Source organism: Callionymus lyra, chromosome 15 (genome assembly GCF_982586985.1).
Source record: "Callionymus lyra chromosome 15, fCalLyr1.hap1.1, whole genome shotgun sequence".
Taxonomy (NCBI): Eukaryota; Metazoa; Chordata; class Actinopteri; order Syngnathiformes; family Callionymidae; genus Callionymus; species Callionymus lyra.
Genome location: NC_141832.1, coordinates 7,244,358 through 7,267,208, shown reverse-complemented (window position 1 = coordinate 7,267,208; position 22,851 = coordinate 7,244,358). Strand labels below are relative to the sequence as shown.

General features: G+C 45.3%; 1 protein-coding gene across 1 annotated transcript in view; it reads left to right on the top strand.

Annotated features, from left to right (window-relative positions):
• The window catches only part of ngfra (nerve growth factor receptor a (TNFR superfamily, member 16)), a 25,855-nt gene extending 3,004 nt beyond the window's left edge, over positions 1-22,851 (top strand). Inside the window, exons 2-6 of the mRNA XM_087809905.1 lie at positions 3,291-3,453; positions 9,290-9,652; positions 16,108-16,345; positions 17,091-17,263; positions 19,645-22,851. Of these exons, the coding sequence (XP_087666031.1) occupies positions 3,291-3,453; positions 9,290-9,652; positions 16,108-16,345; positions 17,091-17,263; positions 19,645-19,694 (987 nt within the window). The 3' untranslated portion in view covers positions 19,695-22,851. The remainder of the gene's footprint in view (positions 1-3,290; positions 3,454-9,289; positions 9,653-16,107; positions 16,346-17,090; positions 17,264-19,644) is intronic.

Here is a 22,851-nt window from a genome sequence, read left to right as displayed (position 1 = left end):
ACAGGTGACAGAGGACAGTTGAGAGTGTACAGGTGAGAGTGGACAGGTGAGAGTGTACAAGTGAGAGTATACAGGTGAGAGTGGACAGGTGACAGAGGACAGTTGAGAGTGTACAGGTGAGAGTTGACAGGTGAGAGTGGACAGGTGAGAGAGGACAGGTGAGAGTGCACAGGTGACAGAGGACAGGTGAGAGTGTACAGGTGAGAATGGACAGGTGTGAGTGTACAAGTGAGAGTATACAGGTTAGAGTGGACAGGTGAGAGTGTACAGGTGAGAGTATACAGGTTAGAGTGGACAGGTTAGAGTTGACAGGTGAGAGTGGACAGGTGACAGAGGACAGGTGAGAGTGGACAGGTGAGAGAGGACAGGTGAGAGAGCACAGGTGAGAGAGGACAGGTGAGAGAGGACAGGTTAGAGTTGACAGGTGAGAGAGGACAGGTGAGAGTGCACAGGTGACAGATGACAGGTGAGAGTGTACAGGTGAGAATGGACAGGTGAGAGTGTACAAGTGAGAGTATACAGGTTAGAGTGGAAAGGTGAGAGTGGACAGGTGACAGAGGACAGGTGAGAGTGTACAGGTTAGAGTGGACAGGTGACAGAGGACAGGTGAGAGTGTACAGGTGAGAGTGGACAGGGGAGAGTGGACAGGTTAGAGTGGACAGGTGGCAGAGGACAGGTGAGAGTGTACAAGTGAGAGTATACAGGTTAGAATGGACAGGTGAGAGAGGACAGGTGAGAGTGTACAGGTGAGAGTGGACAGGTGAGAGTGGACAGGTGAGAGAGGACAGGTGAGAGTATACAGGTTAGAGTGTACAGGTTAGAGTGGACAGGTTAGAGAGGACAGTTGAGAGTGTACAGGTGAGAGTGTACAGGTGAGAGTGGACAGGTTAGAGAGGACAGTTGAGAGTGTACAGGTGAGAGTGTACAGGTGAGAGTGGACAGGTTTGAGTGGACAGGTGTAAGAGGACAGGTGAGAGTGTACAAGTGAGAGTGTACAGGTTAGAGTGGACAGGTTAGAGAGGACAGTTGAGAGTGTACAGGTGAGAGTGTACAGGTGAGAGTGTACAGGTTAGAGTGGACAGGTTAGAGAGGACAGTTGAGAGTGTACAGGTGAGAGTGTACAGGTTAGAGTGTACAGGTTAGAGTGGACAGGTTAGAGAGGACAGTTGAGAGTGTACAGGTGAGAGTGTACAGGTGAGAGTGTACAGGTAAGAGTGTACAGGTAAGAGTGTACAGGTGAGAGTGTACAGGTTAGAGTGTACAGGTTAGAGTGGACAGGTTAGAGAGGACAGTTGAGAGAGGACAGGTGAGAGTGTACAGGTGAGAGTGTACAGGTGAGAGTGTACAGGGGAGAGTGGACAGGTTAGAGTGGACAGGTGACAGAGGACAGGTGAGAGTGTACAAGTGAGAGTATACAGGTTAGAATGGACAGGTGAGAGAGGACAGGTGAGAATGAACAGGTGAGAGAGGACAGGTGAGAGAGGACAGGTGTTCTGTCTTTCTTCTTCTTTGACTCTACTCTTTCTTTTCTTTATGCCTCACATTTGTTCGACACATTCTCTTTTTCTTTCCAACTGTGCACATGTTCTTTTCATCCTCATAACTTTCAAGCTATGTTTCTTCTCTTCCTTCTCTTCCTTCTCTTCCGTTGCTCTTTTCATCTTTATTTCAAATCTGTGTTTCATAATCGTATCTTCTTGTTTTCCTCAAAGACAAACTGCTGACTCAGCATCACATTCATTTATTCTTGCCTTTCTTTGTTTCTCCCTCTTTTTTCTTGTTTATTAATTCTTGTCTTTGTTGTATTTTTTCCTTCCTTTCTCTTTTCTTCTCATTCTTTTTCTTCACCTGTTTGTCGCCTCATGTTCCGTTGTTTGTCTGAACTGAACTAAAGGCTGATAGTTTTGATAGAAGTTTTTACGCCTCTTGAACTGAAGTCTCGTAGACGATCATACGAACGATTCTATTTTTACATCTTTGAACGACACAGTTGTTTCCACAGAAGATCATTTAACACGAAACAAGTTGTTGAAGCCGCTCCGGTTCAGCGAGCTACGTAGCCTAGCTAGCTTCAGACAGCAGCTAGTTAAGAACGCTGATGCTTTTTCTAAAGTAAAAAGTTGAAAAAAGTGTTTAATTATTGAAGTTATAATTGAGTTATTTTTAGCCAACTAACCAACCAGCTAGTCTAGAGTCGTTTCTACGAAGTTTGTGTTACGGTCGACGTAAGATGTTTCTCTGGCAACGTGTTCGGCGGCTAATGCTAAGTTAAGCTAATGCTACGATAGCATTCTTACACGGCTCAGTAATGAGGATCAGGATCCAGGACGACGACACGAGAGTCCATCCGTCCGTCGTCGGGCTCCAGAGTTAGCTTTGAGGATTAGCGTAACATGGTGGCGGCGTGCGAGGGCAGCAGCTGCTCTGATTGGCTGCAGGTCCTCCGTCGTCGCCGGCCTCTGTTGTGACAGCTGGTTCTCAAGTAAACTCCATAATTGAGCGTGAAATGGGTCGAAAGTATCGCGAGGAATGATTTGTGAGGAGATGGAGAGCAGAGACGCCGTAAAGAGACTCCCTCGAGTCAGAGACCATGGTTTCTAACAAGAAATTGATGAGTCAGCGAGTCATAGATGAACATATAGAAATATATTTATAATATATATACATTTATAATATATATAAAGATATTTTTGATTCCAAGAATTCAAATTTATGTTTAATAAATTCAATATTTTGGAATTCGTAGTATTTTAAATTCAATATATAAATGTTGGTATAAACGAGTCTCCAGACTAAACCAACAGAGCTCAGAGCTACTGATCAAACTTTCGGCCAATCATGAGACACACAGTCGATCATGTGACGACGTAGAAGCTATAAGTAAGAAAATATAGAAAGAATAATAAGAATTCAAAGTTTCAACATAATTTAAATCAAAGTTTCAACATCAAGTTAAACTAAAAGTCAGATTTACAAACTATTGATTGAAGGGTTTCGTCATTTTAGCAGGAAGGTAGAGTACAGCTACGAGCCTCTGGCGGCAGCAGCTCCTTCAGTAGTTTATGTTCGTAAACACGTTTCTTCTCACCTGTGATGATGTCATTCTCACGTGTCGCGGCGCCGTCGGGCGACCATTAGCGGCCCCGAGGCCAGACCATTAAAGTGTCCGCTGGCGTGATTTACGACTCGTCCCGACCCGACGGATCCGAAACAGCGACTGGAAGTGATTTTCACCGACTCGTTTGTGTCAGGAAGTGGATTTGGTGAATGAACGTGTGCTGTCCCGACAGATGGCGTTGCTGTCGGCGGCAAAGACGGAGCGGGCGCTGCTGGTACCCTGCGACTCGGGCCAGTACACGGCGGGCGGCGAGTGCTGCCTGGAGTGTCCACCAGGGGAAGGCGTGGTGAGGAAGTGCGGCGCCAAGCAGACGGTCTGCGCTCAGTGCCTGGACAGTAAGTGGTTCTTTCGTAAGGAAGAAGCAGACACTCTACACCTAACGCTTATTAGCTAAAAGTTAGCAACAGATGTGTTGTTGTCATGTGTGGATAAAAAAAAAAAAGAATGAACGACCACAGAAACATCAGCTGCTCCGAGAAATGCTAGCAAACATCACGTCAAACAAGCTAACGCGGCGTTGACAGAGCGTAACCACGGGCGCGACCGCGAGTGTCGACGACTTCTTCGCCAAGTTTACGTTCAATCATTGACCTTCAAAGTCTGTGTTCGCAGCATTCGTCCGCAGAAATGAGGCGAACATGTGATCCTAGCGGTCGACTGGTTCTGGTTCTGGTTCTGGTTACGTCTCGGCCTGAGAACCATTATCGCTCTCCGGGCCGGACGCCAGCGCCGCCGCGTCACTCGCACTTCAACCCTCGCGATCCTGCAGACTCGTGACAAGACAAATCACCAGAGTCGGCTTAAATGAAAGCAGGTGTCCGGAGACGCCTAGAACACGAGTCATTAGTTAATAACTTTGGTCAACAGCGTAATGATGATTGATCGACTGTTTCGAACGCCGTGAAGTGAACGAACAAACCCTTCGTGTCGGAAACATTCAAGTCAGTCATGTGACCTTTGGATCTGTCGGACGTCGTTTAAGGTTTAGCTTCGTTAGAAAAAACATGACACAAACTAATCCTGTTGTTTTTATTCTTGGCATCGATACAAAATATTGAAACATCAGAATAACAACGATTTAAAAAAAACATCCACATATGCTAAAGGTTAGCATCGTTAGCATCAGGATCAAACATCAAACCTACAGCGACCGAATAAATACTAAAAACATTTTGCCGTTAATGTGACATAAAACACAACGTAACATAAATATTTGAGACAAAAAAAACAACAAAAAACAAACTTAACATAACATAAATGTGCTCAAATCAACTTTAGCAGAAAAACAAAAGTAAAAACTTGAATGCTAAGTGTTAGCATGGCTGCAGGTACTAAAGCGAGCGACAAAGATCGCCACCTAGTGGTGGTTTTCTACTTTGAACTGTTTCTGGACACACTGGAGTAGAACATCTGTTCCTCCGAGATAAGTTGATCTGGTGCGAGTGTCTCCCAGACGCCTCTGTGGCAAAAACACTTGTTTGACTCTGTGAACTCGTGGTGCAAACGTTGCTTCCCTGCTGATAATGAATCGGCTCAAAAGCTTCTCCTGCGACTCAACGACGATAAACACATCGACCCTCAAGGGTCAGTTTCTGCAAGAGTTTGAATCCGTGAGACGCTCGTGCACGTGACATGAATAATGGACGACACTTCCTGCTTCACGGTAAATACGTGAATCTTTATTTACCACGACGGCTCTTAATTCACCACTTCCTGCTCTGGGACGAGCGCCCGAGCCAGCGGCGCTGAAATATTCATCAGCTCGTCCACTTTAGCGGCGTCGCGGGACGACGGACCCGGTCCGACTGCCGAGGGTCTCGTGATTGTTTTGTCAGATTTGTTTTTGTTTAGTCTGTTTGGTTTCAAGACGGAAGAAACAAAAACAAAGACAGTTTCAGTTAAACGTAGCCTTGAACTCTAACAGAAATATCACAAATGTTTGCTAAGGGTTAGCATCAAACCCACAAGGGCTAGCCGTTAGCACAGAGACAATAAAACGTACCAAAGTTAGTCGGATTAGCATCATAGCAATTTGAAATCATTGTGACGCAACACAAACAGTTTGTAGAAAAGAAAACCCTGCGATAGGTATTAGCATCATTAGCATTTTTAACATAAATTTGCTATAGAAACACAAAAAAATGGCTATGGCTAGCTTTGTAAGCATTAGAAACCCAACAAAACTCAAAAAGTCAGTGAACAAAAAAATGTGTTAGATGAAAAAGAATTAGCATCAGGACAATCATTCCACAGATGCTAACAGTTAGCCATTAGCAACGGGACATTAAAACGTACCAAAGTTAGTCGGATTAGCATCATAGCATTTTGAAATCATTGTGACGCAACAAAAACATAAGAAATGAAGTTTGAAGAAAAGAAAACCCAATGTTAGGTATTAGCATCATTAGCTTTTTTATCATAAAACTTGCCATAGAAACACAAAAAATGGCTATGGCTAGCTTTGTAAGCATTAGACACCCATCGTAATAAAACTCAAAAAGTGAGTGAACAAAAAAAATGTGTTAGATGAAAAAGAATTAGCATCAGGAGCATCATTCCACAGATGCTAACAGTTAGCCATTAGCAACGGGACATTAAAACATTTAGTAGGATTAGCACCATAGCGTTTTGAAATCAAATGTGATGCAACAAAAAAAAATGAAAGTGAAATTTGGAGAAAAAAAGGTTAAAACTTAAAGCTTCATTAGCTCTGGGACATCAAAGAATACAAAACACAGAAAAGTTATTATCACCAGCATCTAAAACAGAAGAACTGAGCAGAATATATTTCGAATCAATCAAGTTTTCATTCGACAAAAGTTCCTCGAAAACACCCAAAAAATGTTCTTTAAAGTCCCTGAAACAAAATATTTCACACATTAATCTGAGTTTCTTTTTTCTTTTGGTCTCGATGATCGTCTGGTCGACGTCACTTCCAACAGTCTCTTCACGAATCATGTTTCTTTGTTTAGCAACGAATCCAAGTTAAGCTACAATATTAAACTCCATTGACCTCATAATACGATCTTGATCTTCTTAATTTCTGTCACTGGAACTGACGAGTTATTGATTCTTTACGGTGTGACACACATGGATCCATCTACAGAACCAAAACAAACACTGATCGCGCGCATCCGTCATGAGGTCGATGTTCTTCGATGTCACAAGAACGAAGCGTATTATGAGAAAAACAAAAGACTATAATTGGATCAAGTATGAAATCTGGCAGGACTCGCCGAGACAACTGGACGCTGTGATCGTGAAGCTCTGGCTAAAACAAAAGGAAATGACATCATTGTTGTTGGCAGACGACGTTTATTTTCATGTACGATAACTCGGGACAAGTTTAATAACGACTGTTTTCATGACAACGAGTGACTAACACATGTGCAGGCGAGATAATCGAGCCCAGAGACGCAAACGCTCAGAGCTCGGACTGTGGTCGTCCAGCAGTTCCAAGGCTACATTATTGATGACACTAATGGAGAGGGTTGGAAGAGGAGGAGGAGGGACGCCGATTTCCTCACGACTCACACTCCACCTGCTTCGTCCTACGACTTGGACGAGACTCGCTTTTATTTTGAAAAAAGGAACGAAAAAACACTTGTGGTTTTGGTCGAAAACAGGATAAAGAATATTAACAAGTGTTAAAACTTCCATTTATTTATGCATCGATTGTTATTTTATCTTTTTTTTTTTCATTTGATCAAAGAAATAAATATTTTCTGTATTCAAAGGGTTTTTGAATAAAGATGATTTTGTTTCGAATTCAACTTTATTAAATATATTTTTTAATTCTATATTCTTTAATTCATAGTATTTTTTATTCAATATAAATAGCTCAGATCTACTGATCTCAGCCAATCATGTGACGCACAGATGGTCATGTGACCGTTGGCGTGAACTCACTGCGACTATTAAAAAACATCATAATTAAATATCAATGCGTAAACATCTTTAAATCATGTTCAAAAATAACATTTCAATTAATTTATTTGAATTTAATTTAATAGTAAACGTTTGAAACGCCAATATTCCGCTGATACGCCGTCACGTGCTAGCTCAGCTCATATTTTGGCGCACACACTGGGCTCCCACGCACAAGCTCAACACACTTCCTGTTGAGAAATCAGTGCATATGGTGATGTTTAGACGTGTTTACACACAGACGCTCAAGCATGCGAGCGAGCCAGGCATGGCCAGCCGATGACTGATGAGCCTCAGCGACTACAAAGAGCGCAAACCGTGGTGTGACGGAACCGAGAGAGGGTCCGAGAACGAAGCGCCCCCTGCTGGCCGTCGCTCAGCAGGTCCTCGTGTGACCAAAGATGCTTCCACTTAATCCCGAACACGCCAAGCACGTGTCGGAGGAAACGCAGCGGCTGATGTTTACAAGGTGTTTGAGGTTCCATGTTTGCCAGAGTTGACTTTTGCAGCCACTTGAGACTCAGAGCGGCGCCGCCGGGGGTTTCTCACTCTTGTGGGTCACGTGACTTTGTTAGGAGTGAAGCAGAGTTGAGAGCGACTTGGATGGTTCTGGACACATGGACCAGTGTGTTCCAGTCTGGAAGTGAATTCATTTCATCACGACACCTGAGCTGTGCTGACGCACTCGCACAACACACATCCATTATTCAGTGTCAACCCAAAATAATTCAGCCTGATTTGATTTCTGCGGCACGTCCTGCTGTTTTAACCCGAACTACGGATCATGATTTGATCAGACGCTTGTCCTGAAATACACCTGAAGAGAAATCACTACCTCAAGTTGAGCAACACACTCACACACTTTCATACCTTCAGACCACCCATGACCTTGCTACTGACCTTTTCTACTTCTATACCATCCTCCCGCCATATCTACCAAACGACCAACCCTACTTCTTCCCTTCCTACCTTCTACCCACTTGTCTTTGCACCTGTCTGGCATCCAACCTACCTTCTGACAACCTACCCACCTACTGACGTTCCTTCTACTCATCTTTCTACCTTCTAGCCTTCTTTTCTACCTACTGTCCAACTGTACCCTACTACCTACCTACAGTACCTTCCTAACAACCTACCTTCCTACCTACAGTACCTTCCAACAACCTACCGTCCTACCTACAGTACCTTCCTAACAACCTTCCTTCCTACCTACAGTACCTTCCTAACAACCTACCTTCCTAACAACCTACCGTCCTACCTACAGCACCTTCCTAACAACCTACCTTCCTAACAACCTACCTTCCTACCTACAGTACCTTCCTAACAACCTACCTTCCTAACAACCTACCTTCCTACCTACAGTACCTTCCTAACAACCTACCTTCCTACCTACAGTACCTTCCTAAAAACACACCTTCCTAACAACCTACCTTCCTAATAACCTACCTTCCTACCTACAGTACCTTCCTAGCAACCTACCTTCCTAACAACCTACCTTCCTAACAGCTTACCTTCCTAACAACCTACCTTCCTAACAACATACCTTCCTAACAACTTACCTTCCTAACAACCTACCTTCCTACCTACAGTACCTTCCTCACAACCTACCTTCCTAACAACCTACCTTCCTACCTACAGTACCTTCCTAACAAGCTACCTTCCAATCAACCTACATTCCTAACAACCTACCTTCCTAACAACTTACCTTCCTAACAACCTACCTTCCTACCTACAGTACCTTCCTCACAACCTACCTTCCTAACAACCTACCTTCCTACCTACAGTACCTTCCTAACAACCTACCTTCCAATCAACCTACATTCCTAACAACCTACCTTCCTAACAACCTACCTTCCTAACAACTTACCTTCCTAACAACCTACCGTCCTACCTACATTACCTTCCTAACAACCTACCTTCTTAACAACTTACCTTCCTGAGAACTTACCTTCCTAACAACCTACCTTCTTAACAACCTACCTTCCTAACAACTTACCTTCCTAACAACCTTCTCTCCTACCTGACATCAAGTACAGAGTCTCTTGTGTTGTGAAGACAAACAGCCGCAGAAGTATCTGGAGTTGCTTCTCTCAGTGTTTACTCACACTCGCAGGATCAATACCATAACGAAGAGCTTCAAGTGAACCTTTCTACGGCGGATCAATGTGTTTTTACTCTCGAATGAATCTGCAGTAAAACATGATTGATGCCTTAACAATTGATCTTCTCTCCTTCCGTCAACAGGTGAGACCTTCTCAGAGAACTACAGCCTCACCGAGGTGTGTCTGCCCTGCACCGAGTGCACCGGCCTAATGCGCATGGACACGCCCTGCACCGACTCCAACAACGCCATTTGTGTCTGCAAGTACAACTATTTCTTCGATCGCCTCAGCGAGAGCTGCCAGCCCTGCACCGTGTGCACGGCGGGCCAGGGCGTGTACTCGCACTGCGAGCACTACCACGACACGGTGTGTGAGGAGTGTGTGGACTACACCTTCTCAGACCGGGACAGCTCCCTGGACCCCTGTCTGCCCTGCACCATCTGTGACGACGACACCGAGATCCAGCTGGACGTCTGCACGCCGACCAGCGACTCCGTCTGTCACAGTGAGTGTTTCCGTCACAACAGTCCAGAGACTTCTTGTCCAGTCTTTGAAGTAATTCAGTATTTAAGGCTAATTTAAAACCCGCCGGGCTTGAGTTCTGCTCCACATACCAAGTCTAAGGTTGCCAGTAGCACGCCGCTCTGCTGACACGAGCGGGCAGTCAGGGTCAGCTCCGAGCTTAAAACGGCAGGAAGTTGAAAGCTTTAGCGCCGAAAGGTCAAAGACTGTCGACGTGTCGGCGATGAATCAGACACTCGCCCACAAAGCCTAGACGCAGGAAGCCGTCGAGTCTCAAGTGCCGGGCGAGGCGTGAAATAACCCCCGAGCGCCTGAGTTCAGAGGTCAACGTGGTGCGGGTGAAATCCTATGAAGACAATTTGGAGTTTGATAAAATGAACTTTTTCAACATCACACACGAGACAATATCTCCACGTCTGCGCTCGGACTCCTTCATTCTTTCATTCATTCATTCTTTCATTCTTTCATTCTTTCTTTCTTTCATTCTTTCATTCTTTCATTCCTTCATTCTTTCATTCCTTCATTCTTTCATTCTTTCATTCTTTCTTTCTTTCTTTTTTTCATTCTTTCATTCCTTCATTCTTTCTTTCTTTCTTTTTTTCATTTTTTCATTCTTTCATTCCTTCATTCTTTCATTCATTCTTTCATTCATTCATTCATTCATTCATTGATTCATTCGTTCATTTGTTCTTTCATTAATTTGTTCTTTCATTCATTCATTCTTTCATTCCTTCATTCTTTCATTCCTTCATTCATTCATTCTTTCATTCTTTCTTTCTTTCTTTCTTTTTTTCATTCTTTCATTCTTTCATTCCTTCATTCTTTCATTCTTTCATTCATTCATTCGTTCATTCGTTCTTTCATTAATTCGTTCTTTCATTCATTCATTCTTTCATTCCTTCATTCTTTCATTCCTTCATGCTTTCTTTCGTTCATTCTTTCATTTCTTCATTCTTTCATTCCTTCATTCTTTCATTCCTTCATTCTTTCATTCGTTCATTCGTTCATTCGTTCATTCTTTCATTCCTTCATTCTTTCATTCTTTCGTTCATTCGTTCATTCGTTCATTCATTCTTTCATTTCTTCATTCTTTCATTCTTTTATTCGTTCATTCGTTCATTCATTCTTTAAATTCTTCATTCTTTCTTTCATTCCTTCATTCTTTCATTCGTTCATTCCTTCATTCTTTCATTCCTTCATTCCTTCATTCATTCATTTTTTCATTCTTTCGTTCATTCTTTCATTCGTTCATCCTTTCATTCTTTCATTCCTTCATTCTTTCATTCTTTCATTCTTTCATTCTTTCATTCTTTCATTCCTTCATTCTTTCATTCAAATCGTCGTCACTGACTGACTAGCTCATCATTCTAGCACCTGCAGAACCCAAGAGTGATTCACTCATATATGTTATTCACATCGAAGTCGACGTCACTTCCTGTTTGTGGAAATCAGTCAAATGTCGTAGCGAGTCACTCTCTTAGTTGAGTCAGATACACGTGAGTCACTTGAGTCATGGGGGGACGCGTGGGACTCCATTGGTCTAATGTCCTGTCGGGACCTCGTCTCAGTAAAACTAGCATCAGGCTAATTTGAGTCTCATTTCAGGGAACATGAATTTCAGAGTAAAAGTGTGAATTCATTATTTGTGATCCTTCATGTGACTCACGCAAAGGTGAGTCAGGAACACTTCCTCTTGAGCAGCAGGACTCCTAAGGACTCGTGACTCAGTCAGCACTCGAGTCACAATGACGGCACTTTAGCATCACTTTAATTCATGACATCTGTGATATGTTGTTATTTGGCGACAAAATCAATGTCCATGAAACGTAACTCGACCTCAACATAACTACTTAGCATTGAGATACACGACCGCTGACTTCCTGTCAATCAAAATCACGAGTCAGATGCACTTCCTGCTCCAGAAGTACGTCACCTAGTTTGAGTTGACTGAGCCAGCACCATAAAGATTCTGCTCCCTGGTTCCTCCCGTATCTGGAGAAATCTAATAAAAGGCTCAAAACACGATCATGAACTTCATCGTGACATAAATCTGAGCTCGACGGTTGGATGAGAATCAAAATGGCTGCCAGGAATGGAAACGTTTTGTGTCGCTCGTCTCATAAAACTGACTCAATGAGATTCCTGTTGAACTTGTGGATTCCTCAAGTTCTCAACGGACCCTGATGAATCCCGTCAACGTGAGTGTGACTCAGGGTACAGTGAAGGTCTGTGGACCACCCGCCGAGCTCACCTTTGACCTGTCGTGACCTCAGCCTTGAGTCGTGGAGGCGACAGAAGGAAGAGGAGATCTGTGACCCGGGGTCACATGACACATCGGTGGTCTCTGACTGGTGGAGATTTATTTAGTCATCAAACAGGAAGTGAGTCTCGACCCAGAGCACGTCTCACCTGCGTGACCAGGATCAGTAGAGCAGGTGCGCAGCAGGAAGTTAACCTTTGTTTTGAAATAACCCAACTGTAATTCAGGTTATGACTCGGATACACTTTTACATTTTACATTTTGCAAACATGCGTCAAGCTAAGTTGTTGCTAACATGCGTCAAGCTAAGTTGTTGCTAACATGCGTGAAGCTACGTTGTTGCTAACATGCGTCAAGCTAAGTTGTTGCTAACATGCGTGAAGCTACGTTGTTGCTAACATGCGTGAAGCTACGTTGTTGCTAACATGCGTCAAGCTACATTGTTGCTAACATGCGTCAAGCTCAGTTGTTGCTAACATGCGTGAAGCTACGTTGTTGCTAACATGCGTGAAGCTACGTTGTTGCTAACATGCGTCAAGCTAAGTTGTTGCTAACATCCGTCAAGCTACGTTGTTGCTAACATGCATCAAGCTACGTTGTTGCTAACATGCGTCAAGCTACATTGTTGATAACATGCATCAAGCTACATTGTTGCAAACATGCATCAAGCTACATTGTTTCCAACATGCGTCAAGCTACATTGTTGCAAACATGCATCAAGCTACGTTGTTGTTAACATGCATCAAGCTACATTGTTGCCAACATGCGTCAAGCTACATTGTTGCTAACATGCGTCAAGCTAAGTGGTTGCTAACATGCATCAAGCTAGGTTGTTGCAAACATGCGTCAAGCTAAGTTGTTGCTAACATGCGTCAAGCTAAGTTGTTGCTAGCATGCGTCAAGCTAAGTGGTTGCTAACATGCATCAAGCTAAGTTGTTGCTAGCATGCGTCAAGCTACAATGAAAAACTGTACTTTGACGTACGATGGTAGAAACACTCTCCGACTGAGGTGCTGGTCTGAGAGCGAGAGGGACTTCTTCTTCCTCAGATCAGGTTTCTCTGAGTGACCTCCACACACTCACACACACACACACACACACACACACACACACACACACACACACACACACACACACACACACACACACACACACACACACACACACACACACACACACACACACACACACACACACACACACACACACACACACACACACACACACACACACACACACACACACCAGCTTCACACCTTCTTTCCTGCTTTAAAATCAATCCCAGCATATGATGACGATTCAATACCAAAACAAAACCTCTTCGACAGAAGAAAACAAAGGGTTTCAAACGTATATATTTGACAATAACAAATCAATAACAAATGGAAAAACATGAAACTCATTTAAAATAACGCGTTCAAGATGTTTGTATTGATGTGACCAGAAAAAAACATTTAACAAAAATAAATACATTAACATGAAATAAGATCGTCACTGACTCCAAGACCAGGTCGTCATCAACACACACACACAGGTGTGTGTCTGAAGTGTGTGTGTGAATATGGTGGTCCTGCAGCTGCACTCAGAAGGTGTCGACTGTTCCTCCGTCTAATGACTCTCAGTCTCTGTTCATCCCTCGCTCCGTCGCCCTCATCACCCCGTCATCCATTAACCCCCCCGCGCTGTGATGGACGCTCAGACCACAGCTGAAGATTGAGATACACAACCGTGACAGAGAGTGTGCGGCGGCTGATAAAGAGGTCATTGTGTGTGTGTGTGTGTGTGTGTGTGTGTGTGTGTGTGTGTGTGTGAGTGTGTGTGTGTGTGTGTGTGCGGATGCTGTGACATCAACCATCAAACAAGATCTTGAACTGAGGCCCGAGGGCTCTGAAGGGACTCGAACCCTCCACTGTCACACTTTCCACTTCAAGGTTGACCAGAACATCTTGTCTCATGTGTGTCTCGTGAACACAGACGTTCATTAACATCCTTCCTCGTTTGAAACATACGTTCATGAGTCAGACCCGACTAATGGATCTATAGAGCCTGAGGTGTGAGAAGATCAGTGAAGATCTGTTTCTGAAGGTGTCAGTGATTCTCTCTCTCTCTTTCTGTCTTTCTGTCTTTCTCTCCCTCTATCTGTCTCTCTCTCTCTCCTTCTCTCTCTCTCTCTTTCTGTCTTTCTGTCTTTCTCTCCCTCTATCTGTCTCTCTCTCTCTCTCCTTCTCTCTCTCTCTCTCTCTCTCTTTCTGTCTTTCTGTCTTTTATCTTTCCCTCCCTTTATCTGTCTCTCTCTCTCCTTCTTTCTTTCTTTCTGTCTTTTATCTTTCTCTCCCTCTATCTGTCTCTCTCTCTCCTTCTCGCTCTCTCTCTCTTTCTGTCTTTCTCTCCCTCTATCTGTCTCTCTGTCTCTCCTCTCTCTCTCTCTCTCTCCCTCTCTCCGTCTCTCTCTCTCTCACCGTCTCCCTTTCTCTCTCTCCCTCCATCTCTCTCCCTCTCTCTCTCTCTCTCTCTTTCTGTCTTTCTGTCTTTCTGTCTTTCTCTCCCTCTATCTGTCTCTCTGTCTCTCTCTCTCTCTTTCTCTCCCTCTCTCCGTCTCTCTCTTTCTCTCACCGTCTCCCTTTCTCTCTCTCTCTCTCTCTCTCCATCTCTCTTTCTCTCTCTCTCTCTCTCCCTCTCTCTCTCTCTTTCTGTCTCTCTCTCTTTCTGTCTTTCTGTCTTTCTCTCCCTCTATCTGTCTCTCTGTCTCTCCTTCTCTCTCTCTCTCTCTTTCTCTCTCTGTCTCTCTCTCCCTCCGCTGATCGATGGTGAGCGAGTGAATCCACTCTGACTTCAGGGCGAGTGATTGACGACGCGAGCGATGGTTGGTCCAGATGTTCTTAACTCACTGTAACACCTTCTCTTCTGGCGCTCGTGTTGCTAACGCTAACGTGATTAGCTGCTCCAGGATGTCGGGAACCCGCTCCAGAAAGGTCAAGGAAGGCGTGTAATGCAGACGCCCGTGTTCCTCGCGTCCTCTCGCTCGGGTCCGATCAATACCGGCTCTAAATAGACTTCTGCATGATTCCTGTTTCTAAGTCGGGCCGCTGGAGCAACTGTGTCTGGTTCTGACGGTCCAGACCCCCCAGGGTAGGACCAGGAATGTGTCATCACTCTAATGACCGACAGAAGGTCCTGGTTAAACAATGTGATCAGATACTTGTTGAAAGACACTTTAGGATCAAGGTCTGGCTTCACAACTGGTTTAGAATAAAGGAGTCACTTAAACCTGAACCTTAATCTTAACCTGGTGTAGGAAGGACACGTCCATATGAACCCGAGGGTTGATCCAGAACCGCTGCTGTTCGACCTCTGGGGGTCGGTTCTGGGTCGTCACTAGTGACCTGAGACCGGTCCGACCACCGACTGGTCAGAACGTGACGTCACTGAAGGATCAAGAAACTGTGTCGTCATATTTTAGGGTCAACGTTTAGGAAGGTCAAGGTTCATCTTAAGGGTTGAAGTGTCAAGGTCATCTCCAAGATGACAGGGGTGTTGTGAGGGCCACGGGTGAGGTCAGCATGATTGTTTAAGAAGGTGTGACGAGGGTCATGGCTGACATCTGGGAGTTAATCTTGAAAAAGAATGTTTGGGTTTTGAACTGAAGACCAACGAACCTCAACACTTGTGTGACGTGGACTGAACTGTATAAAGACCTTGATCTGGCAGGAAGTGATAACGAGGAGCAGGTTCTGCTCGAGCCTGGCTGGAGTTCAACAGGACTTGATGGTTCGACGCCGGCTCCACGGATCGACCCGAGCCTGACGTGTCCGCGAAGAATCACTGACTGACAAATGGACTTTATGCTAATGACCCTCCAGTCCATGATCCAAACCAGAACCAGAGGCCAAAGTCAAAGCCGCCGCTTGTGTCCCCCGAGGACCCACATGGCCCCTGACGGACAGAGACTCCATAGAGAGTCGAGAGACATCTCTGTCTGCGAGGACCAGCTGGTCGTGATGGTCGTTTGAACATTTATTCCTTCATCATCTCACGATCGAGTCCAGACGACCGTGATCAGAACCAGAACCGAGCTTCTTGTAATTCAAGCTTTTATTTCCAGCAGATGTCGAAGGTTTTTCACTGAAACGAATAAAAATGTTTGTACGAATCGTAAAAGTTTCATCTCTCGCCTGCAGATCCCAACCTGCCCACCTACGACCCCCTCACCACCACCGACCCCTCCGCGCCCTTGTCCCCCACCAACTACTTCCTGCTGGACGGCTCCGACGACCCTCCCCCGGGAAGCGGGACCACCACGTCCAGCGCCGGCTCCCCTCGCTTCCTGGGACACGGTTTCAACGAGAACCTCATCCCCATCTACTGCTCGGTCCCGGCCGTGCTGGCGGGTCTGGTGGCCTACGTGGTCTTCAAGAGGTCAGTGGAGTCAGATGTTCGAAGCCCCTCCTGCACCACCAGACCCCCCCTGAGGGACTTAAACCCACCATTAGCGCCACACGTTCTGTCACAGGTCACGAGGCTTTGACCCAGTTTTGTGTCAAACACGATGAGACGCGACGATGCGTTTGTGGGTCAAACACACGTTTAGTAAACAAACCGTCAGAGACCGAAGCGCCGAGTGAAGACAAATGTTTAGTTTCTGATGAGTCAGCGCGTCGACCACCATTTTGAATCGATGATTCCAGAATTGAAAGACGAGATTAAACGTGCGATAAACGCATCGATCGCTAACGCTAACAGCTAATGGTGTAAACAAGTCACTTATCGCCGAAGATTGTTGTTGTTTGTAAATAAAGTCAGAATAAATGCAAAATAGACTAAAAGTTTAGGGTAAAAACCGAATGAAAACAAAAGAAAGTTTCATCTTGAAAATATAAAACACAATAACAAAGAAACCTAAACCATTTGAACATGAAAAAAAACAAGAAAAAACTAAAACTCCTTCCGTGAACGTTAGACCGGACATGGTTCTATGAACTCTGACCTCTCTCTCTCAACCTCACAGAAAAAGTACAAAAACAATCAAAACCAAGGTTTACGTTGAAATATTCTACGACATCTTCATATAAAAGCAGTGGAAGCGAAGATGCGTGAAAGTCGAAGCTTCCTCTCCTGGAAACACGTACATGAACAGTGGCTTCTATAAACTCTGCTCCCACAGGTGGAACAGCTGCAAACAGAACAAACAGGCGGCGAACAACCGAGCGGCGACGGAGAACCAGATGGTGACGCCCGAGGGCGAGAAGCTGCACAGCGACAGCGGCATCTCCGTGGACAGCCAGAGTCTGGAGCAGCAGGCAGAGCTGGCGCGATCGCACACGCAGGAGCAGATCGGTGAGTGTCATGTGAGCAACATGTGAGCGTCATGTGAGCGACAGGTGAGCGTCATGTGAGCGACAGGTGAGCGACAGGTGAGCAACAGGTGACTCGTCCCAGTTTAGACCACGACACGTCAGAAATGTGTCGCTCGTCACCGGACACGCTTGATCTAAACGTGTCTCCGGAGACTCTGGAGAACATCTGCTGGTGGACACGACATACATCCACTCTACTGTCGACGCCAAACGCAGCAGCGAAACCCAGCGTCCTGGTTTCAAGGCTCTGTGACCTTTTTCTGCTCAGTGGGCTCCTGGAATTATTGATGACATCGTCGACTCCAGTCTTTCGGGAGCTTTTATCGTCCAGTTTCCAGCTGAGGCTGAACTTTCAGAGCTGTGGGAGGAAACAGGAGAGACTTTCATGGAACGATTCATCTCCTCAGTCGCCTCCTCCCTCATTAGCTCGTCCTCCTCAAGATGTTGAGCATCAAGAGTGTGAGGTGACGCGAGCCAGGACCACCTTTTATCACGTGATAATGAGCATCAGGTGCTCAGAGGGAAACACATGAGTGTGAACCAGGAGTCCGGAGAGAACCAGGGAGGAAGGAGGAAGAGAGAAGAAGGAGAGGAGGAGAGAAGGAGGGAGATAGGAAGAAGAAGACAGGAGGAAGGAAGGAGGAACGAGAGAAGAAAGAGAGAAGGAGAGAAGAAGGAGGGAGGAACGAGGGAGGAACGAGAGAAGAAAGAGAGAAGAAGGATGGAGGGAGGAATGAGAGAAGAAGGAGGAAGGAAGGAGGGAGGGAGGAACGAGAAAAGAAGGAGAGAAGAAGGCGAGAAGAGAGGAGAGAAGAAGGAGGGAGGAACGAGGGAGGAACGAGAGAAGAAAGAGAGAAAAAGGATGAAGGGAGGAATGAGAGAATAAGGAGGAAGGAAGGAGGGAGGAAGGGGGGAGGGCGGAAGGAGGGAGGGAAGAAAGAGAAAAGAAGGAGGGATGAAGAGATCAAGGAGGGAGGAGGAAGAAGATGGGCGGAAGGATGGAGGGAGGAACGAGAGAAGAAGGAGGAAGGAAGGAGGGATGGAGGGAGGGAGGAGGGCGGAAGGAGGGAGGAACGAGAGAAGGAGGAGAGAAGGAGAGAAGAAGGCGAGAAGAGAGAAGGAGAGAAGAAGGAGGGAGGAACGAGGGAGGAACGAGGGAGGAACGAGAGAAGGAGGAGAGAAGGAGAGAAGAAGGCGAGAAGAGAGAAGGAGAGAAGAAGGAGGGAGGAACGAGGGAGGAACGAGAGAAGAAAGAGAGAAAAAGGATGGAGGGAGGAATGAGAGAATAAGGAGGAAGGAAGGAGGGAGGAAGGGGGAGGGCGGAAGGAGGGAGGGAAGAGAGAGAGAAGAAGGAGGGATGAAGAGATCAGGGAGGGAGGAGGAAGAAGATGGGAGGAAGGATGGAGGGAGGAACGAGAGAAGAAGGAGGAAGGAAAGAGGGATGGAGGGAGGGAGGAGGGCGGAAGGAGGGAGGAACGAGAGAAGGAGGAGAGAAGAAAGAGAGAAGAAGGATGGAGGGAGGAATGAGAGAAGAAGGAGGAAGGAAGGAGGGAGGAAGGATGGCGGGAGGAACAAGAGTAGAAGGAGAGAAAGAGAGAAGAAGGAGAGAATGAAAGAAGAAGGCGAAAAGAAGGAGGAAGAGTGAGGGAGGGAGGAGGAAGAAGGAGGGAGGCAGTGTTTTGATTGACGATATAAAAGTAACATTAAAAACAAGTTGAAAAGAAACAAATTCAAACGACGACATTTTAAAAACGATATTTGTCAAGAGAAGGAAAATCAAAGTAAATATATGATCAGCAAAAGAACGAGGGCATAAGAAAAGAAAGAGTCGAATCTGACTTTTGTTTCATTATCAGAGTTTAAGTTGGTGTGGACACACGGATCATAGAACCAGGGTTATGTGTCAAAGTTATCAGAGTGTGAGAATCTTCTTGTTGATGGAGTCACAGGCTCCTCTACATTCCACCATGGTTACCATGGTTACCTTGACAACAGGTTCAGAGGTTTGTGGGAAAAGAGAGCAATTGTCTCTTCATCCCACCACTGACGCAGTTTAATGAGAGACACCAGGAGCTGAAGGAGAAGCAGCTCCAAAAGAAAACAAATGAAAGAGTCCTACAACTCCAGCGTCCCTGATCCACCTCAGGCTTGTCACATGACCGTCATTCTGTCTCATGATTGGCTGAGAGTTTCAGTTGCTCTGAGCTCTGTTGGTTTAGTCTTAACATTTAAGACAGAAAGTTGAAAAAAAACAGACCATATTTCTATGGTCATTAAAGGTGACTCCCTGGTCGAAGGTCAAGAGGTCACCAGAGGTCGCCAGAGGTCGCTTGACTGATGATACTTGACGTGTCTCCACAGTGGTGAGAGTCGACGCTCCACAGCCGGACCCGTCTCCGCCTGAAGTCTGAGGACGAAGTGACGGCGCTGAAGGAAGGAGGGACGGAAGGAGGGACGGACAGAAGGAAGGACGGAAGGACGGACGGAAGGAAGGAAGGACGGAAGGACGGACGGAAGGAAGGACGGAAGGACGGACGGAAGGAAGGAAGGACGGAAGGACGGACGGAAGGAAGGACGGAAGGAAGGACGGAAGGAAGGACGGACAGAAGGAAGGACGGAAGGAAGGATGGAAGGAAGGACGGAGAAAGACTCCGAGGACTCTTAGACTCTCAGAGACATCCTTCCAGGGACGAGCAGCCGACGGAACATCACGTCGTTTCTCTCAAATTGGACGAAGATTATGGTCCATCTTCCTCCGATAATGTTCTCCACGTCACCGTGACTCACATCCATCATTTCCACGCGTGTGTTTCCTCCAGAGATGTTCGAGCGTCTGCGAGTGACTCACATTCTGGGATCAATCATTTCTGCATTTTCTTTTCAATCGCGTCGCGAACGTGGTTCAGCTCCGAGGCTGAGTCAGCAGGTGCCTTCACTCAAAACAAAACCTCCTCCTGGACGTTCGTCCGGTTAAGACTTCACAGGGTCGATCGCTTGTTTTTTATCAACGTCTTCACGACAATCTATTCGGAAACTCAACGATGCTAACCGAGCGTTAGCTTGCTAGCTAGGAAGCTAAGCTAACCAAGTCTCTACATTCCAAAACATTGTCATCTAAGCTCTCCCGAACTTATTAACGCAAAAGTTAAAACACCGTAATCTGGTTTATGTACGTCCTCATGCTAGCTAGCAAGTACTTGTTAGCATTCCTTTGGCTCCTAAATGATCCTACTTATTGGGACTTTAATGTCCAATTAAAATCGTTGAATTATGTCAATAATCAACAATTCTAGTGGTTTAAGATGTAACAAGGTTCACAGCAACTATGTTTTACTACGACTGTAGTATTACTTTTTGAGGTTCCGCAGTATCACTTTGTGAGGCTCCGTAGTATTACTTTGTGAGGATCCGCAGTATTACTTTGTGAGGCTCCGTAGTATTACTTTGTGAGGATCCGCAGTATCACTTTGTGAGGCTCCGTAGTATTACTTTGTGAGGCTCCGTAGTATTACTTTGTGAGGCTCTGTAGTATCACTTTGTGAGGCTTTGTATTATCACTTTGTGAGGCTCCGTAGTATTACTTTGTGAGGCTCCGTAGTATTACTTTGTGATACTCCTTAGTATTACTTTGTGAGGCTCCATAGTATTACTTTGTGAGGCTCCGTAGTATTACTTTGTGAGGCTCTGTAGTATCACTTTGTGAGGCTCTGTATTATCACTTTGTGAGGCTCCGTAGTATTACTTTGTGAGGCTCCGTAGTATTACTTTGTGATACTCCATAGTATTACTTTGTGAGGCTCCATAGTATTACTTTGTGAGGCTCCGTAGTATTACTTTGTGAGGCTCTGTAGTATCACTTTGTGAGGCTCTGTATTATCACTTTGTGAGGCTCCGTAGTATTACTTTGTGAGGCTCCGTAGTATTACTTTGTGAGGCCCTGTAACAAAGTAGTAATACTACGACGTAATACATCTTAGGTGCCTCAACGTGATATTATGGTGAGTATAAGAACTACTTAGAAACATATGAAGTGTATATGTAAAGACCTTCCGTCTCGCAGTAGAACATGAGTTTATTCCTCCAGTAACAGAACCAGGTCCGGGTCGTGTGACTGGGAACATGTTCCGTGACCGCGGGGCACCAATGTGTAGTAACACACCATGAGTGGGACACGGTGGCAGGTGACCTGTGTTGACATTTTTGATGCTAAAAGCTATAAGCTAACAGAGGTCATGAAGGAGAGAGTCCCACAACCCCAGGTTCCTGATCCTTGACCAGGAGGGACTTGAACCTGACACCATCTTCTTGATGAAAGTATATCAGTGTCGTATTGAAAGTTATTTCATAGTGAATTTATACATAAAGAGTTTGAGCTGCTTCATAAAACCTTCAGCCAATCATGTGAGACGCAGCAGCGACTCTGAGCTCTGTTGGTTTAATCAACATTTGTATATTGAATTTAAAAGACTAGGAATTAAATAATATTCAATTTAGCAAATATATTTTTCATGTTTTTGAATTAGAAAATCAAACTCTGTAAATAAAAAAATCATCTTCCATTTAAAGATTAAATAAACAAATGTATCTTTCAATCAATGATTGAATTCAATGATTCAATAAATCAATGAATCAATGATTCAGTGACTAGATCAGTCATTCAAAGGTTTAAAGTGTCAAACATTCATGATATTCAAACGACACTGATATACTTTATAAAACCAACAGAAGAGAGAGAACAAGTTCAAACCATCAGTCGAAGAAAAATCAGTTTCTGCGTTTTAACGTCAACCATTGACCGTCAGCGAGTCGGTGATTTTCTTCGTCATGTGACCGCACACACACACACACACACGCAAACACACACACACACACACACGCACACACACACACACACACACTCTCATGATTCATCTTCACCAGCTGTGAGTGTAACATTCAAGCAGCTGCTCTGACAGTGACGATGAGTCGATGAACAGAATGTGGAGAAAGAAAACTTCTTCTTCCTGTGAGACCGTAACTAAAAGTGACCCCCACGACCCCCCACGACCCCCCACCCCGCGGTCTGAGAGACCTCGAATGTATCAACATGAGATATGCAAGTTTTTGTTGAGCCTTGTTCTGTAGATCTTCTCAGATGAAGCTTCAAGTGCCTGAGTCACTCATGGAGACGCAAGAAAACTGTAAACTACACAACCGTGTTTGTGTGCGACCCACACGGCTGTCTTTTGTGTGCGACACACACGGCTGTCTTGTGTGTGCGCGACACACACGGCTGTCTTGTGTGTGCGCGACACACACGGCTGTCTTGTGTGTGCGACACACACGGCTGTCTTTTGTGTGCGACACACACGGCTGTCTTTTGTGTGCGACACACACGGCTGTCTTGTGTGTGCGACGCACACGGCCGTCTTGCGTGTGCGACACTCACGGCCGTCTTGTGTGTGTCGTATGTTCTTCTGCATGAGTTTGTCCTCGTGTCTCCGCAGCAGGAGCTTCAACATGTCAAGTGTCTTCGTGGATTCTTAGAGTCAAAGTTCACGACAAACACTATCATGTATAAAACAAACA